The sequence below is a fragment of the Micromys minutus genome (genome assembly GCF_963924665.1).
Source record: "Micromys minutus genome assembly, chromosome: 6".
In the NCBI taxonomy this organism is placed as follows: Eukaryota; Metazoa; Chordata; class Mammalia; order Rodentia; family Muridae; genus Micromys; species Micromys minutus.
The window spans coordinates 11,208,959-11,229,632 of NC_137975.1; the positions used below are offsets into that span (position 1 = coordinate 11,208,959).

Sequence of the window (20,674 nt, forward strand, 5' to 3'; positions counted from 1 at the left end):
AGTTGGATTTATGAAGGGGAAGGTTTCTGGATGGGGTGGGGTGATGGTGTGGGTACCGTGGTTAGTGGCCGGGAGCAATGGTGTTGATTTCGCTGATCAGACAGAGCCCCAGAGTAAAGGGACAGAGGTGGGAAGATGTGTGTGTTCTCTGTGCATGTTCTGTGGCTAAGTGGGGAGTTAGGCAAAGCAGGTTGGCCATCCTTGGGTCCTCTCATCCACCCAAGGCTTCATACTCCCCTCCTAGGTGCACTGTATCAGCACGGAATTCACCCCCAGGAAGCACGGGGGTGAGAAGGGAGTGCCTTTTCGGGTGCAGATTGACACATTTAAGCAGAACGAGAATGGGGAATACACGGAGCATCTACACTCTGCCAGCTGCCAGATCAAGGTGTTCAAGGTACGGTGCGCTTAACACCGCCACACACAGCCACACACCGCCACACACCGCCACACACCGCCACACACCGCCACACACCGCCATACACCGCCACACACAGCCACACACAGCCACACACAGCCACACACAGCCACACACAGCCACACACAGCCACACACAGCCACACACAGCCACACACAGCCACACACAGCCACACACAGCCACACACAGCCACACACAGCCACACACTGCCACACACTGCCACACACTGCCACACACAGCCACACACAGCCACACACCGCCACACACCTCCACACACCTCCACACACTGCCCTGGTCAAATGTGCTCAATGGTCCTTTGCTATTGCTTAGATCATAGGCCCGTCTGTGGTGTGGTCTCCCATTAGCTGGGGTCTCTCTCTTGATTCTGGTTTCTGTCCCTGTCCAGCCTTCTCTTGTTACTCAAAGTGTGAGAAAGGGTGTCTCTCCATGTCAGTACAAGAGTCGCTTTTGTAAGAATAACTGGCTTTGCATCTTAAGTTGTATTTTCCCTGACTCCAAGCATTTCACAGGTATTCATATGTTCTCCCATCTAGTATCCTCTTAAACCTGAGGGCAAATGCAGGTGTACAGGCACTCAGAGGCAAGTGGATCTCTGATTTTTCACACCAGTCTGGTCTACAGGAGTGAGCTCCGGGCTAGCCAGAGCAGCATAGTGAGTGAAATCCTGTCTCAAACAAAACAAGAACAAAAAAGAAGTGAACATGAGAGGGGTGTGTGTGTGTGTGTGTGTGTGTGTGTGTGTGTGTGTGAAAGAGAGAGAGGAGAGAGAGGAGTTGACTGTACACATACAGATGTCAGGACAGCCTGCAGAAGTCCGCTCTTCTCTCCACGTGGGTCCTGGGGACTGAAGTTGATGCTGAGCAATCTCACCAGTTCATTGTCCACCTTTGTTTTTGAGACAGGATTTTTCACAGAACCTGGAACTTTCCAGATCAGTGAGACTAGCTGATTTTTGAGCTCCAGGGATCCTCCTGTCTCTGCCTCCTCAGGACCAGTATTTACGGCATGTGCTGCCACACGTCTTTGAAGTGGGTGTTGGTTCCGAACTCAGATCTCTATTTTGCATGGCAGGCAGCAGGCAGGCACTCTACAAGATCTTGCTAGTGAGAAATGCCCCAACCCCAGTCTAGCTCTTCAGAAGCACTGTTGTGTGGCCCAGTGTTAGAGGAGTGGCTCTAGCATTCGAGGATGTCCTGAGTTCTGTCACATACATACCAGGAACAATAAATTCATCTTCAGGAAAGAAACATCTTCAGAAGTCGGTCCAGCCTCCCTTTGCCCTGATCCATCTGAAAGATAAAGCCATCCAGTTCTGACCAGCTCCTTGAAGGATGTGAGGTAGAGAGCTTTACTCCACATGCATGCTAGCCCATGGTCTTCTGAGGCAAGGAGGAGAGGCCTTCAGTGAGCACAGGACTTTAGGACTAGTGCAGGGAGGATAGGTGTGGCTGCCTGCCCTGGTCCTTTGACAGGTCCTTGGTGCTCATACCGTGCCTGCTGTTGGTATTCCTATTGGCTTACTACAAGCTTATCTTTACCTAGAGTTGGGTCACCCTGAGGGAGGCTTCCCTAAAAGCCCTTGAACAGGGAACCAAAAGGGATCCCCTGAGGAAGGCATACACTGGGGTGATTCATGCAGCCACTAGACCTGAACTAAGTGTTAGTATCTGCACATCAAGGGCTCTGAATCTATGCTTGCCAAGCAGCATGAGAGCCATGAGAGGCACAATGAAGGTGACACAGGAGGGAGGGACTGTATCCTCAGGTCTCTCCTGCCAATAAACCCTGAGCCTCTAGATGGTGGCACCGAGGCTGGCACCCACTAGTGGTCACTAGCACCCACTAGCACTCACTAGCACCCACTAACACTCACTAGCAGCCACTAGCACTCACTAGCACCCACTAACACTCACTAGCACCCAGTAGCACCCACTAGCACTCACTAGCACCCACTAGCAGTCACTAGCACCCACTAGCACTCACTAGCACCCACTAACACTCACTAGCAGCCACTAGCACTCACTAGCACCCACTAACACTCACTAGCACCCAGTAGCACCCACTAGCACTCACTAGCACCCACTAGCAGTCACTAGCACCCACTAGCACTCACTAGCACCCATTAACACTCACTAGCAGCCACTCACTAGAACCCACTAGCACCCACTAGCACTCACTAGCACTCGGTGAGTGGCAATGGATTCTGTAGCCTGCTGCACCATCATTTATGCCTTTGGAATTTCGATGTCCTAGGGCTGGGTGTATTGGGCCTGAGCAGAGTTGAACATGGCCCAGTGTGGGTCAGAATCCACTCTCCTACCTTTCCTCAGTCTTCATCAGTCACCCAGTACAGCCACACATCCCATCTCGCTTCTCCATGGCTCCTTCCCGAAGTAAGTAACCACGGGTAGCAGTCTTCCTCGGCCCTTCCTGCTAAGCTCAAAGATTCTGGGGATGGAAAAAATATGATGCCACTCAGAAGGTCCGAGGGCTGACCTGCCTGCTCTTTGGGTGCCAGGTTGAAGTGTGATCCTTCAGGCTTTGGTCCTCTTTCCCAGCCAATGGCTGCTTTCTGGCCCAAGTGGACCCTGTATTCTGTGCTTGCAGCCCAAGGGAGCTGACCGGAAACAGAAGACCGACCGGGAAAAGATGGAAAAAAGGACAGCTCAGGAGAAGGAGAAGTACCAGCCATCTTATGAAACCACCATCCTCACAGAGGTGAGCCAGGGGTGAGGCTGAGAGTGAGCAGGACAAGGACGAGGTGCACAGTTGTGGAAGATCGGCCATCAGGGAAGGCAGGTGGGAGTTCTGTTGAGAGCCCAGGGTGCACGTCCCATGAGGCTGCTGCTGGGCGATTCGGAGATCAGTTTGAGCTCCCTGCTGCCTTTGAATGTTTGGTGCCTTTGAGAATGTGAATGAACCGGTGATAAATTATGGGCTAAAGATGTAAAGCAGTGCAACCAAAAATGTCTTCGCCACTGACCGACCGTGCCTTGGCTCTTCTCCACTCTCGGCTTCTCTAAGCATGCCTGTGTCTGTGTATCAACAATATGCACTGTTCCCACAGAGGCCTCTGTGAACTGAACACAGTAGGACAGTGCCCAGGGCTTCCATCTGCATGAGGTCTCTGGCTAGAGCGTAAGCTCTGGCTTCTGCGTTGTGCTGTGTTTGGCTGAGACAGAGTCCCCTATGTATCCCCGGCTGTCCTGGAGTTCTCTTTGTAGACCAGACCAGGCTGGTGGTCTCCAACTCACGGAGATCCACATCTCTGTGTGACTGCTGGGATTAAAAGCGTGCGCCACTTTGTCTGCTAGCATGGGTTCGTTTGTTTTTTAATAATTCTGTGCCAGCGCCTGAGAGATGGCTTGGCAGGTAAAGTGCTTGCTGCGTAACCTGGCAACTGAGTTTGATCCCTAGACCCAAAGTAGAGGAAAGAACTGACTCCTGAGTATTATCCTCTGATCTCCATACACAAGCCATGTCACATACACATCAGGACACACACACACACACACACACACACACACACACACACACACACACCATATAATAAACTTTAAAAAGTAAGCACATAAAATAAAATATAATCAAATAATACAGGTAAATTTAAGATTCTGTGTCAGAGCTGGAACCCAGGAACCCACTGAGTTGTACCGCATCCCAGCACTGGCTAGTTCTTGTTTGGACGGATACAGAAATGCACTTCCTGTTACTCCTGACACCAAAGAGGCCTCTGCAGGAAACTCCTCAGATGCTATTGGCAGCAGCTCTCCTGCTTCCTGTCACTCACTGGCCATCCGGGTGCCTTTCCTTTCGTTGGCCTGTTTGTTCTCTCTCCCTCCCTCCTTCCTTCTCTCTCCTTTCCTCCCTCTCTCCCTTCCTTCCTCTATTTCTCCCTTCCTCCCTCTCTTTCTCCCTTCCTCCCTCTCTTTCTCCCTCCCTCCCTCCCTCCCTCCCTTCTTCCCAACCTACCCTCCTTTCTTATCCTCCCTCCCTCCCTTCCTTCCCTCCTTCCCACACAGGGTTTCTCTGTGCAGCCCTGGCTGTCCTCAAACTTACAGAGATCTTCTGCCTCTACCTTCCAAGAGCTGGGATTAAAGGTTTGTGCCACCATTGCCCAGGCCTGGGTTTTGTTGTTTGTTGTTTTTACTAAGCTATTCCTCATTGTGTTAGTGATTTTGACTAATTGTATTCACTCTAAAGGCACACACACACATACACCCCCCCCACACACACATGGGGGGAGAGAGAGAGAGAGAGAGAGAGAGAGAAAGAGAGAGAGAGAGAGAGAGAGAGAGAGAGAGAGAGAGAACTCCAAGAGGGGTGGCCAGGTCCCAGCTGTGGGTATGCCTGTGTATGTGTGTGCTAAGCCACACGAGAAGGAACATTTGCATAAGACAGGGTTAAAGGCTAATGTGGCTCACAAGTATGTACTGGCACTGTATTTTCTAAGGTGACAGTGGGCAGGGAGTCCAGTACAGGAAAACATCCACTTGTTCTCAGCCACAGAGAGACACAGGAGTCCATGCCATGTGGTTTCTTCCTATGCCTGGCCCATGTGTGGGTGACACAGCCAGGAGAACCCCCATCTAGTGCTGGGTTTCTCATCCTGGCTGAGCCCAGGTCTGTTCCAGTCCTGACTGCCCTGAAGGAAGAGGATGCTATGTCTGTGCAGGCCCTCAGCACAGCCTTTCTCTCAGCGTGGCTGGAGTAAAGAATCCAGACTGTGACCTTGGGAGATGCCAGTGCACCCCTTCTATCAGCTCATCAGATTTCCTCCCTTGGTTGGATTTAGCATCAACAAATTCCAGCCCACACTCACAATGGTTAAATATTTACCAGCCTGGCATTTGGTGAGGGATAGTCAGTCTTTAGGAATGCTTCAGACTGGCCCTCTCCTAGCTAAGGCACTGCCTTAGAGGGAGGGAAGAAATGCAGGCATGGGGTGCTCCCTTCCCTGACAGTTATGGTCTCTCTCCGATACCCCCAACTGGGTCTCTTTAATTTTGCTTGTGCATTGGAATGTCCACCAGAGGAAGGATCACGCCATGCTTGTTTCAGTCCTTTGGAGCCCAAATGGGTACTAACATGGAGTAACTATAGGTTGGCTGGGAGGAGCTACTCTTGGAACAGTTCCGGAACCCCTCCTGTCTGCTCCAGCCCTCCCCGCCTGTAGCTTTCTCACCCAATAGCATGGGTTTTAGTCATCTGTCCTCTGTGTAATGCACATTTAAGCATATTTGACCAGTTAGTTTGTGGGCATTATATCACGCTTCTTTCCCCTTAGTTTGACTACCAGGGAGCTCAAAGGGGTGGTACATTTCATGGTTTGCCTGATCTAGGATGACTTCCTGAGTTCTTGGCCTTTGACGGTAGGTGACCCTAGTAGTCTGACTAGCCATGGCTCCTCATGAGCACGCCGTCACTGTGGGGTCTATGCTAACACAACAGGGTCTTGGGCATCACAGTTCACAAATGCTTGCTCAGAGGGGCCTGAGGACTGCGGGCCATCTCTTCAGCTTATCCCAGGTTCACTGTTGTGTCACACTACCTGTGTCTCTTCCCACAGTGCTCTCCATGGCCTGATGTACCCTACCAGGCGAACAGTACTCCATCCCCAAGCTACAATGGCTCTCCCAACAGCTTTGGCCTCCGTGAAGGGTATGTCTAACCTTCCTCTCCTTGGTGTCCAGGCATGCACTGGGGTAGTCCTTTTGTGGTCTTCCTTCATGCCATGGTCTGGCATCTGTTTGGGTTTTAGTGTGGCTAAATGGTATAGCAATCACAACCGTATTTATCTATTTCTCTCTAGCTCCCCACGCTCAGGGTGGAATCCAGGGCCTGGTGCATGCTAGGCAAGAACTCTACCACTGAGCTATATCCTCAACTCTTTTATTTAGCTTTGGAGTTTGTTTTGGGTTTTGTTTTGGTTTGAGACAGAGTTTCTCTGTAACCTTGACTGTCCTGAAACAAATTCTATAGACCAGGCTAGCCTCAAACTCAGAGATCCGCCTGTCTTTGCCTCCCTGAGTGCGGGGGATTAAAGGCACATACCACCACAGATAGCTTTGAGTTTTTAAGGCAGGCTTGTATATAGGCCAAACTAGCCCTGAACTTGCAATCCTACCTTTTCTTTCAACCTCTTGTGTGCTGGGGTTATAGGTGTATGCTAACACAACCGACCATGTGCTCCGTGTGTGTGTGTGTGTGTGTGTGTGTGTGTGTGTGTGTGTGTCTGTGTGTGTGTAGTGTGTTCCTTTCTGTATACTTTGACAAGTGGCAGCAGATTTGTAAGAATTTACCTTGAAGACAAGGGTTTGACTGAGGTGGGTGCTGGATGGCTGAGGTGTCTGGAAAGGCCCTTCATGGTTTTCTATCTACCTCTTGTGTATGTTTCCTGAAGGGACTGTCCAGGTAGGAGCCTCCACCCTGGGTTTCAGTGTTGTGGCACCAAGATAGTCTTGCTGAACCCTGGCTGATTCTGCAGATAGGTCATGTGGCCCCAAGGACACAGTGATAGGAGAGCGCCCGCACTGCAGGCAGATTCTAACTGGCAGGCTGTGCTGACGGAGGCTCCTGACATCAGTACGGTGTCTGCAGTGATGTCTAGTAGAGAGTAGAGGAGAACTCCAGCCGGTGGGTTTCGGACCTCTGTTTTGAGCCTCCCTCTGCTGTGTACTCAGTCTATGATAAGATATTGGGGTTGGGTGGTAGAGGAGATGCTGAGTTTGACCTTTAGCACCTGGTGTGGTAGCACCTGTAATTTCAAACATGGAGGCAGAGGATCAAGTAGTTCAGGGTTACATAGCAAGTTCAAGGTCAGCTCAAGCCAAAGGAGGTCTATGTGAACTTGATTTTACTGTGATATGTCTTCTCATGAGCACAGAGTAAAAAAGAAAAGGGTCGTTTAGATCATTTAGATCAGGTAGACCTGCTCTTTAATGTCTACCCTTAGAGGATCAACTTCCTTCAATTCCCTAAGCCCTGCTTTCCCCGGTGCAGACGGGCACGAGGAAGGGCATGCCTGTGGTACAGACAGTGGAAGCCCTTACAAGTGATGTCTGGGATGAGGCTCATCTCTGCAAGGGTCTTGTATGTGTGTGCATATAAGAATGTGTGGGTGTGCATGCGTGTGCGTGTGGAAGCCAGGAGTTGATGTTAGGGATCTCTGTCATTCTCTACCTTACTGTCTGAGTCAGGGCCTCTCACTGAAGCTCACTGATTCTGTGAGACTGGCTGGCCAGTGCTCTCTAGTGAAGCTTCTCTTGTCCCAGTACTGGGATTAGAGGCGTGCCCCAGGCGCGAGTGTTCTAATGTGGGTGTTGGATGCATGGCAAGCACTCCTGTACCTTCCTAGAGAAAACCCAGACCAACCCGTGGGTTCACCACAGTGGCCCTTCCATGCCTTCCTGGCTAGGACTTGGTTGATGGTTTTGGTTTAGCTGCAGCTTCCTGGGTGCTGAGTTACTGGAAGGAGTGTGTCCTGTGCTCTGGTCAGCTTGTCCTTTCCTTAGACTGGAACTTGGCGGGCATTTAGCCATTTTCTTGCATGGGGACAAAAATACTTCGTAAGAAGTAACTTGAGGATTTATTTTAGCTCTCAAGTCAGGGAGCTATAGTCTTCCCTGTGAAGAAGCCATGGCAGACAGAGCTAGAAGCAGCTGCTCACCGTTCTTCAGCCAGGAAGCAGAGAGATGGATGCTGAGCTCAGTTTACTGTCTCTTTTCTATTCAGCCAGGACCCCAGCTTGGGATGGTGCTGCTGCCCATAGTTAGGGTGGGTCTTCCCACCTTCATTAATTTGATGTAGAAACTCCCTCCCAGTCATGCTCAGAGGTTTGTTTTCATGGTGAAGCTCCACCTTGCAGCACGGGATCCAGTCAAAGCAGACACGCCCTTCTTGACTGTTGCCGAGGACTACACAGGTGGAGTCGGAGTGGCCCACTTAAGCCTCCCGTGCAGGAGGCATTCATTGTGAGAGATTGGGTCTAACTGATGTTCCTGACTCATTCAGGACGTCTTGCAGGACTTATTTAAAGCAAGTCACACACCTGCTTCAGTGCAGGTACCACTTAGGTTCTGGAACCTTCTTCGTGTCCCTGGAAGCCCTCTTGCTCATCAGCCGTCCCTTTTCCATTACAGTAACAGCTCACCTAACCACCCCGTGGAGCCCTTACCCCTGGGCAGTGATGTAAGTGTGCATGGGTGATGGTGGGCCGGTGGTCCCTTTGGCTCTGTGACTGTTTTGAACCCTCTCGTCTCTCAATTGCAGCACCTGCTCCCGTCAGCCTCGATCCAGGACGCACAGCAGTGGCTGCACCGCAACCGCTTCTCCCAGTTCTGCTGGCTCTTCGCCAGCTTCTCAGGCGAGTACTGTAGAGTTAGGTTTGGAACTCACAGGTGCCCTGGCTTGTTCTTGGTCCCATGGGCTTATGGCTGTGTCCTGGGGAACCCTCAGTGGAAGGGAATGAGGGAGTTCAGGTCACTAGGGGCAGTGATTTGGATTCTGGCTAGACCAGAATAGAAGGATGTTGGCCTTACCAACCATTCTGGATGAAAGCTGTAGCTCAGTTAGTGGACTGCATGCTCAGCACTTAGGAGGCCTCAGCACCACATAAACTGAGACGTTCTAGGTTATCTCAGCTACATAGCTTAAAGGCCACCCTGGGTTACATGAAACCATGTCTCAAAGAAAAGAATCATGGGGTTTGGATTCAGGGAGCCATTGTGTTTTCAGCTACTTCTGACAAGTCACCTGTGAGAGAGGGGGGCAGGGAGGGAGGGAGGGAGGGGGAGTGAGGGAGGGAGAGAGAAACAGAGAGAGAGAAAGAGAAGTTCTTTGGAGAGTGTCCAATCTTTAAAGACTTCACACTGCTGGCCTTCCTCTGCCCCTTCAAATGGGGTGCTTCCGTCCATGGTTGTCTCTTGGGCAACTGATGTTTTGCCTCTTGGTTTGTTCCCAGGGTGTGTTTGTATTGTCAACTTCCATGATCTGAGTGCTTCTGCAGAGACGTACACATGTTGTTGGTCGCAGCATGCTGATAAAATCTGTGAAGATAGAACACTCTGAGGAGAGAGGGGGGTGGGCAGTCAGGCGGGGGTGGGGTGGGATAGGACTTACCTTCTCTTGTGAGCACACTGTCTTAGCTTCTGGGGTTGTATGCCTGTGATCTGCTAGGCTTGTTTCTCCTCGTGCCATTTCTCTCTGGAAAGTCTGGTGCCCGCTGAGGGTGAGGCTGGCCCGCCCTGCTGTGGGATCAGTAGGCATTTGCCTGTATTAAGTGATGCATGTCTCTTCTTAGGTGCTGACCTGCTGAAGATGTCCAGAGATGATTTGGTTCAGGTCTGTGGCCCTGCAGACGGGATTCGGCTCTTCAATGCCATCAAAGGCAGGTAGGTGCAGTTTCTTAGAGACTGTGGCCACTAGGTTGGCTGGGTATAGCAAGCAGCCCCATCTTAGCCTTTTGAACAGTGAATGGCCTGCTGGTGGGACTAGGTGACAGAAGGAATCCTTTCAACATGGAGGTAAATGCTGGAGGAGGTGCCAGGTGGAGACCACCTCAGTATCTGACTGCAGTAGCCCCTGCTCAGAATATCTCGGTGTTAGTACTTTTCTCAGCAGGGTGACAAAATGCTTGACTAAGTCAGCTCATGAAAGAAAGCTCATGGTTTGAAGATACAATGTCACACACATCCAGACATCTCAAGGGATGGACCAGACTGGGGCCTCTAGGGAATGAAGAAAGGACAGACGCGTGTACAGGAAAGCTGGGTTCGGAGAGAATGGGTTCTCTGATGGAGAAACCTTAGCAGCCCGGAGGCTCAGTATGTTTACGAGAGTTGTACAGAGAGGTGAGGTTATTACTGTATGCAGCTGAACAAGGCTTAGTGCATACAGGTAAACAGGAAAGAGGGTTTACAGTATACAGCTGAACAAGAAGGTAGATTTAGCTAATCTTCGTAGGGTGGTAGAGCCATGCTTGACATTTTCTGAACCCACTGTCATTATTCACACACGGACTTCGAGCCTCACTCCAGGACAAGGCTTTGCCATCTCCCATGGGTTTGACACCAGGGCCCTTGACATAGCCAGGTCATGTCCACAGCACACATGTCACGTGTCCTCCGCTCTCCACGGTACCTCATCATGATAAGGAAGTCATGGCTGTACTAGTGGGAGGTGTCTGGACATGTTGTGTCTTTAAGTCCCACAGACAGAGAAGCAGAAAGAGCAGAACGCTGGAGATTCGGATTAGTTCTTTCTCCATGTGCAGTACGAGAGCCCAGTTCATGAGACAGCACTGCCTGCATCTCTGGTGGGCCTTTTCATTCAGTAACCACGTCTAGAAACTCCCTCCCTCACAGAAGTTTGTCTCCTCGGTGATTCTAGATCATCAATTAATATTAACCGTCTCAGTCTCCCTCTTCTCCACTGGACCCGCGCATGTGGATCTTGGCCTTTAGTCAGTAGCCCAGACTCTGGACACTTGCAGGTCCAGGCTGAGGGCTCTGACTCTCCAGGGTCTCGGCATGGCCTTGAAAATCACAGTGCAGCTTTCAGGACAATGCTGTCTGATAGAACTCTTCAGTACCATGGGAATGGAGTATTCTATGACAGCCCAGAAATCTCGGAGTGAGTTTTGTACTTTTCATTCTCTCTGGTGCTGAGACTAGAACCCAGAGCGTGTGCCGAGCGCGTGCTCTGTTGTTGATCTGCTCCTGAGCCCCAGGACAGCAGGAGACGTACGGTCGGTGGAGGGTGAACCCCAGGTCTGTCTCATAGGAGCTGTGCAAACAAACAGACAAAAGCCATTGCCCCTCTGAACCTCAGTTTCCCTGTATGTGGAATCAGGGAGAGAAGCCTTGTGTGATGAATACGATGCCAAGTTCTTTCTGTGTCTCTTTTCTCTCCCTTGATGGGAACGGAACCCAGGGCTGCACACATGCTGCAGTATTTTCTACCACTACATCCCACACACCAAACCATCATACCAACTCTTGAAATCCTCTTGAGAAGAGCCTCAGGTTGGCAGGTTGGGAAGAGTCTACCCTACCTCTTCCAGAACATCCTCTGTGACACCGTGAAGATCCATCAGGACTGGATTCTATCCCTGGGAACCTGTCCATAAAAAGCATCCTGTATCCCTACCACCTGCTTCTTCCTCAAATCCCTTTTATACTGCAGAGTCTGCTCTAGGGTTTGGAATATTCTAGAATATTCTAGAGCAACAGCCCATCATATTGGCTAATTATTCTCTCTCTCTCTCTCTCTCTCTCCCTTCCCACCCTCCCTCCCCCTTCTCTCTCTGCAAGGAATGTGAGGCCAAAGATGACCATCTATGTCTGTCAGGAGCTGGAGCAGAACCAACTACCCCTGCCCCAGAAGCAGGATGACAGTGGGGACAGCAGCCTGTGTGGTGAGTGTAATAGAGCCCAAGCCTGGCTCTTGAACTTGCTCAATTCCTGTTCTTAGTGATTCAGTTACTTTTCTCGATGCTGTAACAAAATCCCCAACACCACAACAGCAACATAGGAAGGAGGGGTTTCTCACCACTCAGTCTGATGCAGTCCATCACGGCAGGGAAGGCACGGCAGCAGGAGCCTGATGCAGATGCTCACACTGAATCCAAAGTGAGGAAGCAAAGAGTAATGGATACTGGTGCCGTTGTCTTTATCTTTCTGCCACCTGCAGCCACTGCCTAATCCCTGGATAGGTGGCTTAGCGCTTCCCCTTCCACCGTGCAGGGTGCACACCAGGCACCACATCTGAATTCCAGGTCTCCTTAGGGTCCTTCTCTTCCCCCAGCTAGGGGCCCACGAGGCCTAGGAATCAACATATGTGCCCAAGAGAGATGAAAACAGCTAACCTATGTTTACCTGTTTGTAGGCTTTACCAGCCTTAGCTTGAGACGGGCACCCATGGCTCGGGGCATGAGCATCCTTCCCTGCAAGCTGTTGGCTTCTCAGAATGGGTGGAAACAACACATAGACAGGTTCTTCTTAATTTATTGGCCCTTTAAACGAAGGCACTTGCTCCTCCCCCAACAGTATACCATGCCATCTTCCTGGAAGAGCTGACTACCGTGGAATTGACTGAGAAGATCGCTAGCCTGTACAGCATCCCCCCACAGCACATCCACCGGGTCTATCGACAGGGTCCTGCTGGCATCCATGTGGTAGTAAGCAACGAGGTGAGCAGACCTGGCCCTCAGGAAGAACCCCAGATCCCCCTCAGGAGCGTCCTCTACCGGGTCAGGGGGTCTCTCTATGTGTGTTGCCTGCTTGAAGCAGAAACCCTACTGGCTACCTGTGGTGCAAAGGAAGTTCTTACCACGTGGATCTCATGGCTGCCGAGTCACTCTGTGTGACTTTTCCTGGAAAACTATGAACAAATCTCTTCTTAGGGTTTTAAACAACAGGCTTAAGTCACAATCCCAGAACTGGTTAATTTTGGGGTTTACTAACAGGAGCATAGGTGACCCCCCAACGGCCGTGTCACCGAAAGTTTATCCCCATAGCTGCAGAGATGGCGTCTCTCTTTCAGTTTATCTTCCAAATCAGTTACTTTAAACTTGGAGGGTGGGGAGGTGTGCAGAATCAGCTGGAGTTCTATGTGAGGGCCAAGAACCCCCCTCATTCCCTCCCTCCCTCTTTAAGGGACTGGCAACAAGCCTTATAATTGAAGACATTTTAATTTATTTGTTTATTTAATTGCATGGGGTGCCAGGGAGGTGAGTGGGTCCAAGGGGACTAATGCACACACAGAGATGAGAGAACAGCTTGGAGGAGTCAGTCTGTCCTTCCTCCATGTGGGACTGAGGGGTCAGACTTGGGGCAAGCACCTTTACTCAGCTTGGCCATCTCCATGGCTCCATCTTGAGCGTCTCTCGTAGGTAGTCATAGCTGCTGCGACGAAGATAGGACTTCTTCAAGTGCCCTTGGCTGGGTGCTCTTGAGGCACATGCAGCCTGAAGAATGTGCTACCTATAGAGTAGGAATCATATCCTGAGAGGCCAGTAGTTAAATGAGGGGCTGCTGTGGCCTGTGGGAGACATTAGCAAGGCTTCCCTGAGTGATGGTGTGTGCCGCTGAGTTTGTGTCCCGTGGAAAGTGGAAATGGTTGCGAGCTGAGGATCCAGAACATGACAGAACCTTGCTCCAGCTCTGTGAGGAGTGGTGTGTTGAGCCTTCCACACGAAGCATCCCTTGCCTGTGATGGAACAGGTGATCCTAAGCTTGTTCTGTCCTGGATCTTCCTTCCACTGACAGAACTGTGTGTTTGAGGTTGTGTTGGTCAGTGTTCTGGCACTGTAACAGATATCTGGGATTGTGAACTTGAGAAGAAAGGTTCAGTCTGGGAGACTCAGGAAAGCACCTTCGCTCAGTAAGTGAACATATGAACATCTGGTCTCAGTGTCCTGAGCCCATGTCACAAGCTGACATAGTAGTAAAGCCTGGGGTAATCAGTGCTGGAGAGATAGAAACCACCATGGTAGGAGAGCCCATGAACAGATTGTTCTCACTATGGCCAAGAAGCAAGGGAGTGGGGCACTAAGGTCCCAGTGTCCCCTTCACTACTAACCTTGGTGACCTAACTTCTTGTTGCTGGGCCCAACCTCTTAAAGGTTCCACATCTCAGTAGCATCAGAGGTCAAGACCAAAGGTTCATCACCGGGCCTTTGAGAGACACTCCATATCCAAACTGTAGTCACATAGTCACTGTGTCCTGGCTGCTACTCCTGCTTACACATATATGTATATATTGCACATGTATATTAAATAATATGTATATGATATTCATATATATATGTATACATACACACACACACGTATGTCTGCTAGCATCCCATGTCATGCATAGGAAACTGAGGCACGAAGATACTGAGTAGTTGCCCAGAAATGCTACAGCTGATGTGGGATGAAGTTAAGGTAGAAAGCCAGATGACCCAATTTTTGGAGAGCTGAGCCAGTAGGAGATCCAACCTCTTGAGAAATGGGAGCTATGGTTTTGTTTGTTTGGTTGATTTTATAACAATCTCCTATGAAACCTGAAAACTGTAGACCAGGCTGGCCTTGACCTTGCTGTAGTCTCTACTTGCCTCTGTCTCCCGAGCACCAGGGTTACAGGAGTATGCAACAAGCCCAGCTCAAATGAAGCCACACGTCCTTATTCTGTTCTGGTTTGTTTTGTGGCAGGGCTTCAATGTAAAACCCTGACTGGCCCAGAACTCACTATGTAGACCAGGTTAGCCTTAATCTTGCTACAGTCATCCTGCCTTGTGAGTATTGGAAGTACAGCCTGTACCACAGGTCTAGCTTAAAGTGGCTACTCTTTGCTCCCACTTCACAGAAAATGATAATGAAATCGGAAGTGCCTGCCTCTAGGCTGACTAAGAGAGGCTAGGGGGGTGAAAGAGCCAGAGTGGTAGACCACTCTGATGGGCTTTGCCCAGGCTAGCCTCGAACTAACTGTGTAGCTAAGGATAACCTTGACTTTCTGGTTCTCCCCCCCCCCCCAACCCCCAGGGCTGGGATTCCAACCCTGTTCTGTACTATACCTGCTCTATGCTGTGCTAGAGACAGACTCTAGAACTTCGTACACTAACTAAGCAAGCACTGAAGCCACATCCTCAGACCCCCAAGGATCTCTTTTTGAGAAGACAAAAACCATGACTGTTTCTTGCAACTTCCCAGGTCCATGAGGAAGGAAGGCCCTCCCCCACTTGCCCTGTGCCCTCAACAGCGGGCAGTTAAGCAAGCGAAGCAGAGAGCAGACCTCAAACGCCACCCTGGCTAAGTAGGCCATTCTCATTCCCCAAGTCTCCTTCCCACTCAACCCCAATCAATTTGGAAACCTTCAGCTCTGAATTACTCAGAGTGCTGGAGGCAGCCTGGCCAGCAAGGAGCCGGCCCCTGGGGTGCAAGGGCACTCAATTAAACAAGGGAGTTACTGATTAAGCCCTTGTGGGCCCCTGCTTAGGGCTTTTCATGCCCAAGTGGCTGGGCGGCCAAGAGTCCGAGCTGGAGCAGGCTGAGGTATAGAATAAATGTACTTCATGCACCATTAGGCCCTGCGGGGAGGGTCAGGGTCGACAGGTGGGTGCGTTTGTAAGATTTGAGGCAGAGCAGGCAATAAAGTGTGGGTTCTTTCTTTTTTTTCAAATAGGAAAGAGATTTGCTACCCTGCTGATTTTTGACATGCATGTGTATGTATATGTTTCTATTTGTAACTGTTTCTGGATGTGTATTGTGAAATATAGCATGCAAAGATTCTGTAAAACTAATGTACATGTTGTTTTTAAAACTTGACTTGTGTGTGTGTGTGTGTGTGTGTATGTATATATGTGTTTGTGTGCACAGATATGTGTGTGCTACAGTGTATGTTTTGAAATCACAGGACATTATGTGTGAGTGGGTTTTGTGAATGAAACCTGGGTCTACAAGGCTCACACGACAAGTGCTTTGACTTGCTGAGTCACCTCGATGCCCTGACTTGCACATTTTAACAAGTATTTAAGCCTGCACCCGGGGCACAGACCATGATGGTTATAAGCCCCTTTGTAGGTTGGTATCATCTTCAGCCCTTGCCTGTCTGTGTATTTTATATTAATCATTCCCTCTTCTCTCCCTAACATGCTTAGGGGTGGAGGCAGTACACAGATTTGTGCTTATGGAGACTATAGGATAGCCTGGGCCATTGTTCCCTGTGTTCCTCAGGGTCTACCCACCGTGGCTTTTAAGATGGGGTCTCTTCATGTCCTAGAGCTGGCCAAGTAGACTGATGGCTGTTCAGGGAGCCTCGGCAATCTTCATGTCTCCACGTGCCCAGCACCGGGGTTACAAGACAGGGTACCGGGCCTATTTAGCCTGTTTGGTTTTTAGCCCGAGTTCTGAGGATCAAACTTGGCTCTTCTGGCTCTTCATGCCTGCAAAGCAAGCATGTTACAAATTAGCGTGTTGTAGATGTGGACCAGCCATGTATGCATTCCCTCCTTGCTCCTGCTTTTCACTTCATCGTATGTTTTGATTCACAAATAAATATGTGATCATGTGCAGCTGAGGGCTACTGTACCTCTGAATGGTTAGATCCTGGTTGGTTAGAGCCCAGGCTTCTGCTACTGAGAATGCCAAAGATGGTACAAGCTTTATGTGATCACAATGTTACCCTCAATGTTTGAGGGTGCACATGTAAACGGGTTTGTCTAGGTCACATGCCTTTCAGGAAAGCTTGAGGGGTGACCTCCATCCAGAACATGACGTTTTCTAGAGATTTATCGCCCTGCAGAGGTGCTAGTTCCCATTGTATACCCCACTTACGTTTTTACCATCAGGATGCCCCATTTTACAGATGGGGCCATGGAGCCAGAAAGATTGTCTTGTGGTCAGTGTTTGAAAATCATAGCTTAGGAGAAGTGGCTATTATAAGTTGAGTTTCCTGATCACGTGGGAGTAGTAGCTCCTTTCTGTTTGGTCCCTATAAAGTCACTGACACACACATCTATTAATCGCTGTTAGTTAATTCCTGTTGCTGTAGCAAAAGACCTGCTGAGAAGCAGTGCCAGGGAAGGAGGGGTTATTGTGATCCATTGGTGTGGGGAAAGTACAGCAGCAGGAGCTGGGGAGGCTGCTGGGCCATCAGGAAGCAACAGTGTCTAGCCATAAGCACTCAAGACCCATTCATTGCCCCCCCCCCCCTAACAAAGCTCTGCCTCACAAGGGTTCCACAACTTTCCCAAGTGGGTACCACTGGTACCAAAGGTTCAAAGACATTAGCCCAGGGAGGACATTTGCATTGCTTTCGGGCACAATTGTTTTAGAAACATGTTGCAGTCATGTGAACAGTGAGATGCCATTGCTAGGTGAGGACATCACTGTGGAAGCACCAGCTTACAGGCACTCAAACCTGGATGGTACAGTCCCCATCAGTGGACTGGTGTGAGGGGACATTCTCAAACAGTAGCATAGAGGATGATGTGTCTAATGTGTAAATTATAGTAGAGCCATTTAGGGTCACTACCAAGTGGTCATCTGTACCACACTGGCCAGAGAGTAGTGGTTAGCGACTTCACCACAGACATGAGTAATTGTGTGACTGTGCCAAAGGGATGACGGTGCACTGAGCCATGAGAAATTTCAGTTCCACCAACTGTATATGTGTTTTGTCATTGACCAGAGTGGGGTTGACTGTGCTTGATTTTGTTGTTTGTTTCTGGGACAGAGTCTCACGATGTAATAACCCAGCGGATCTGGAGCGAGCTCTCTGTAGGCCAGGCTGGCCTCAAACTCACAAGAGATTCATCTGCCTCCGCTTCCTGCATGTTAGAATTAGAAGTGTATACCACCATGCCTGGTTTTGTGTTCAGTTTCTTAAAAATCTTTTTTTTTTTTTTTTTTTTTTTTTGTGGTAGCATAAACCTTCCTTTAATTTAGAGTCTAGTAAAGACTTAGGTGATCTGACACATAAATAAATGTTCTATGTTTTACTTTTTTGGAGACAGTTTCTCTATGTAGCAGAGCACTGACTGTCCTGGAACTCACTTTATATGCTAGGCTGGTCTTGAACTCCGGGAAATCCACCTGCCTCTACTTCCTGGGCACTGGCATTAAAGGCATGTGCCACCACTGCCCGCCTATTATCTTTCACTAACTTTTATTTTGTGCATATGGAAGTCTCCCTGAATAGTGTCTCTCTGGTGCCTCCTGCACGCTCACACAGCAGTCACTTAAGTGACCGGGCTGTCTCTCCAACCCTGTGTCGAACCTTTTGATGATATGAACATGTTATTGAGAAGATTATGTCTTGCTTTTGCCTTTCAGATGGTTCAGAATTTCCAAGATGAGTCTTGTTTTATCCTCAGCACATTAAAAGGTAACTCTCTCCTTCCTGCCTTCCTAATAATTGATGTGTTTTTCTGTGCCCCTTGGTGTCATGGTTGATGGTTGGCAGGTGGGATCTGCCAGTATACATTTCCTCCGGAAGATGCTGAACTTGGCACAGCCTTTGAGAGCGAAGAAAACTCAGTTTTCTCATACCTAGTCCTAGCCAAGCCAGAATGAATGACATCTTCAGAGACGCTGCAAGCCTGGCCTGGTCATTTGTTCTCTGTGAACTTGGGTTTGAGCTTTTGTATAAGGTCTCCAGGAATCCCAAGTAAGGACTACCATGTTGGGCAGTGTGAGCCTTGGAGAATCCGTCTGAGCCAAGGTCTGGAGAATGCCAGAACCCTACCTACGCTCTGCCTATGAGTGAGCCTATGTACCAGAAGCTGTTTATTCACACAAGGCGGAGAAACATCCACTGTGGCTTTCTTGGGTCTGGGAGGGTAGGTTTTATCAGAACGGAAGACTGGGCTGGAGAGGAGGCTCAGTGGATGAGAGCACAAATTGCTCTTACAGAGTATACTGGCTGATTTTGTGTCAACTTGACACAAGCTGGAGTTATCACAGAGCCTCCCTTGAGGAAATGCCTCCATGAGGTCCAGATGTAAGGTGATCGGGGTGGGGGGGCCCAGACCATTGAAAGCAAGCTGAGCAAGCCAGGGGAAGCAAGCCAGTAAGTAACATCCCTCCACGGCCTCTGCATCGCTTCTTCTTTCTGACCTGCTTGAGTTCCAGTCCTGACTTCCTTTGGTGATGAACAGCAATGTGGAAGAGTACGCTGAATAAACCCTTTCCTCCCCAACTTGCTTCTTGGTTATGGTGTTTGTGCAGGAATAGAAACCCTGACTAAGACTGGAGCCCCCAAGTTTGGTTCCCAGTACCCATGTCTGGTGGTTCACAACCACTTATAGCTATAGTTTCAGGGGATCCAACGTTCTTTTCTGGTTTCTGTATTCACTTCATTCATCTTCACCTAGACATATAGACACAGACACACAATTAATGATAAAATAAGTCTTTAAGAGCAGGAGACTGGATCCAGACTGTTCTAAGACCACCCGCTGCCCTGTTCTGGGGACCTAGGTGTGAGGTTGGTTGTTTGGGTTCAGTTTTGGGGGTTTCAGCCATGGCCAGTTATCCCTGTTGCATTTGGCCCAGTGGAAAGGCAGCATGTGATGCTGTGTGTGTGGTGAGCTCCTCTGCTCCCTTCAAGACAGCCAGCAAGTGGAAGAGGAGGAGCTAAGGCTCAATGTTTCCTTTTCCCACTAGGCTCTATCCCTTAAAGGTCCCTTCATTATTCACTAGCATAAGCTGGTAGCTAAACAACATGGGCCTTAAGATCCTAAATATGACACAAGCAATGGATCTTATAGGCCTCTGAGCCTGAATCATAGCATTGCAGAAAGCCATAGTTTGCCTAAAGCCTCTGTGGGCCTAGGGCTATGATGAAGGGGTTCACTGTAAAAGCCAGAGTGCCTGGGAAGATCAGTATAGTCTTGCCAGGCGAGCATGAAGCCCCCAGCTCAGTCTCCAGGATCCAGGCTTTGTTATTGCTGTTTTGGTTTGTTTTAAAGCTGGGCATTGGTAATCCATCCTAGCCTGGTGAGACAGAGACCGGCTCACTGACCAGCTCGCCTAGCTTACTTGGTGAGCTCCAGACCAAGTGAGAGAGACCCTGTCCCAAAAGACAAGGGGCACAGCTCCTAAGGAATGATAACCTGACATTGTCTTTTGGACTCTGCACAAGTATGTACACACACATACACACACACACACACACACACACACACATATACACACACATGCACAAATGCACACATGCACATACAAGTTACATAAGATAAATAAGACAGATGCCAAAGCCTATGTAGAAATCCCTGCTTCTGTAAACAGACTATGAAGTTATTTGAGTGATTTTTGCCTCTGTCTTAACACATGCCTTTTGGGACACCCAAATCACACTGGACCCCTCTTCTGTGACACACGCTCATGCCCAGTATTTCTCTTGCAGCAGAAAGCAATGACGGCTACCACATCATCCTGAAGTGTGGACTCTGAGCAGCAGTGTCTGTGCCTGTTCCCCGCCCCATGGATCTCTGGCTGTAGAAGGCACACCACTGTCAGCCAGTGTCTCACCTGACAAGCTCAGACTGGGAATAACTCTGCCCAGACCAGGAAAGCTACAGACGACCATGGACACAAAGCCCGGGGTTCCCTTCTTTCTTCTTGGCTTTTAGCTTTTTAACAGTTTCTTGTTCTGTTTCCCAGGCAGATAGTGGGTACATGGATCTCTTAAACCCTGAGCCCGGCAGATGAAGACCCCCTCCTTCGATGTATTGGTCTTTCCTGACTACCC

General features: G+C 49.6%; 1 protein-coding gene across 1 annotated transcript in view; it reads left to right on the top strand.

Annotated features, from left to right (window-relative positions):
- TFCP2L1 (transcription factor CP2 like 1) overlaps positions 1-20,376 on the top strand; it is a gene marked incomplete at both ends in the record, with an annotated part of 49,890 nt that extends 29,514 nt beyond the window's left edge. Inside the window, 10 exons of the mRNA XM_080918187.1 lie at positions 245-397; positions 3,047-3,157; positions 6,009-6,100; positions 8,581-8,629; positions 8,711-8,813; positions 9,741-9,831; positions 11,752-11,855; positions 12,487-12,629; positions 18,256-18,307; positions 20,330-20,376. Of these exons, the coding sequence (XP_080774313.1) occupies positions 245-397; positions 3,047-3,157; positions 6,009-6,100; positions 8,581-8,629; positions 8,711-8,813; positions 9,741-9,831; positions 11,752-11,855; positions 12,487-12,629; positions 18,256-18,307; positions 20,330-20,376 (945 nt within the window). The remainder of the gene's footprint in view (positions 1-244; positions 398-3,046; positions 3,158-6,008; positions 6,101-8,580; positions 8,630-8,710; positions 8,814-9,740; positions 9,832-11,751; positions 11,856-12,486; positions 12,630-18,255; positions 18,308-20,329) is intronic.
- Between the last annotated feature and the right edge of the window lie 298 nt (positions 20,377-20,674).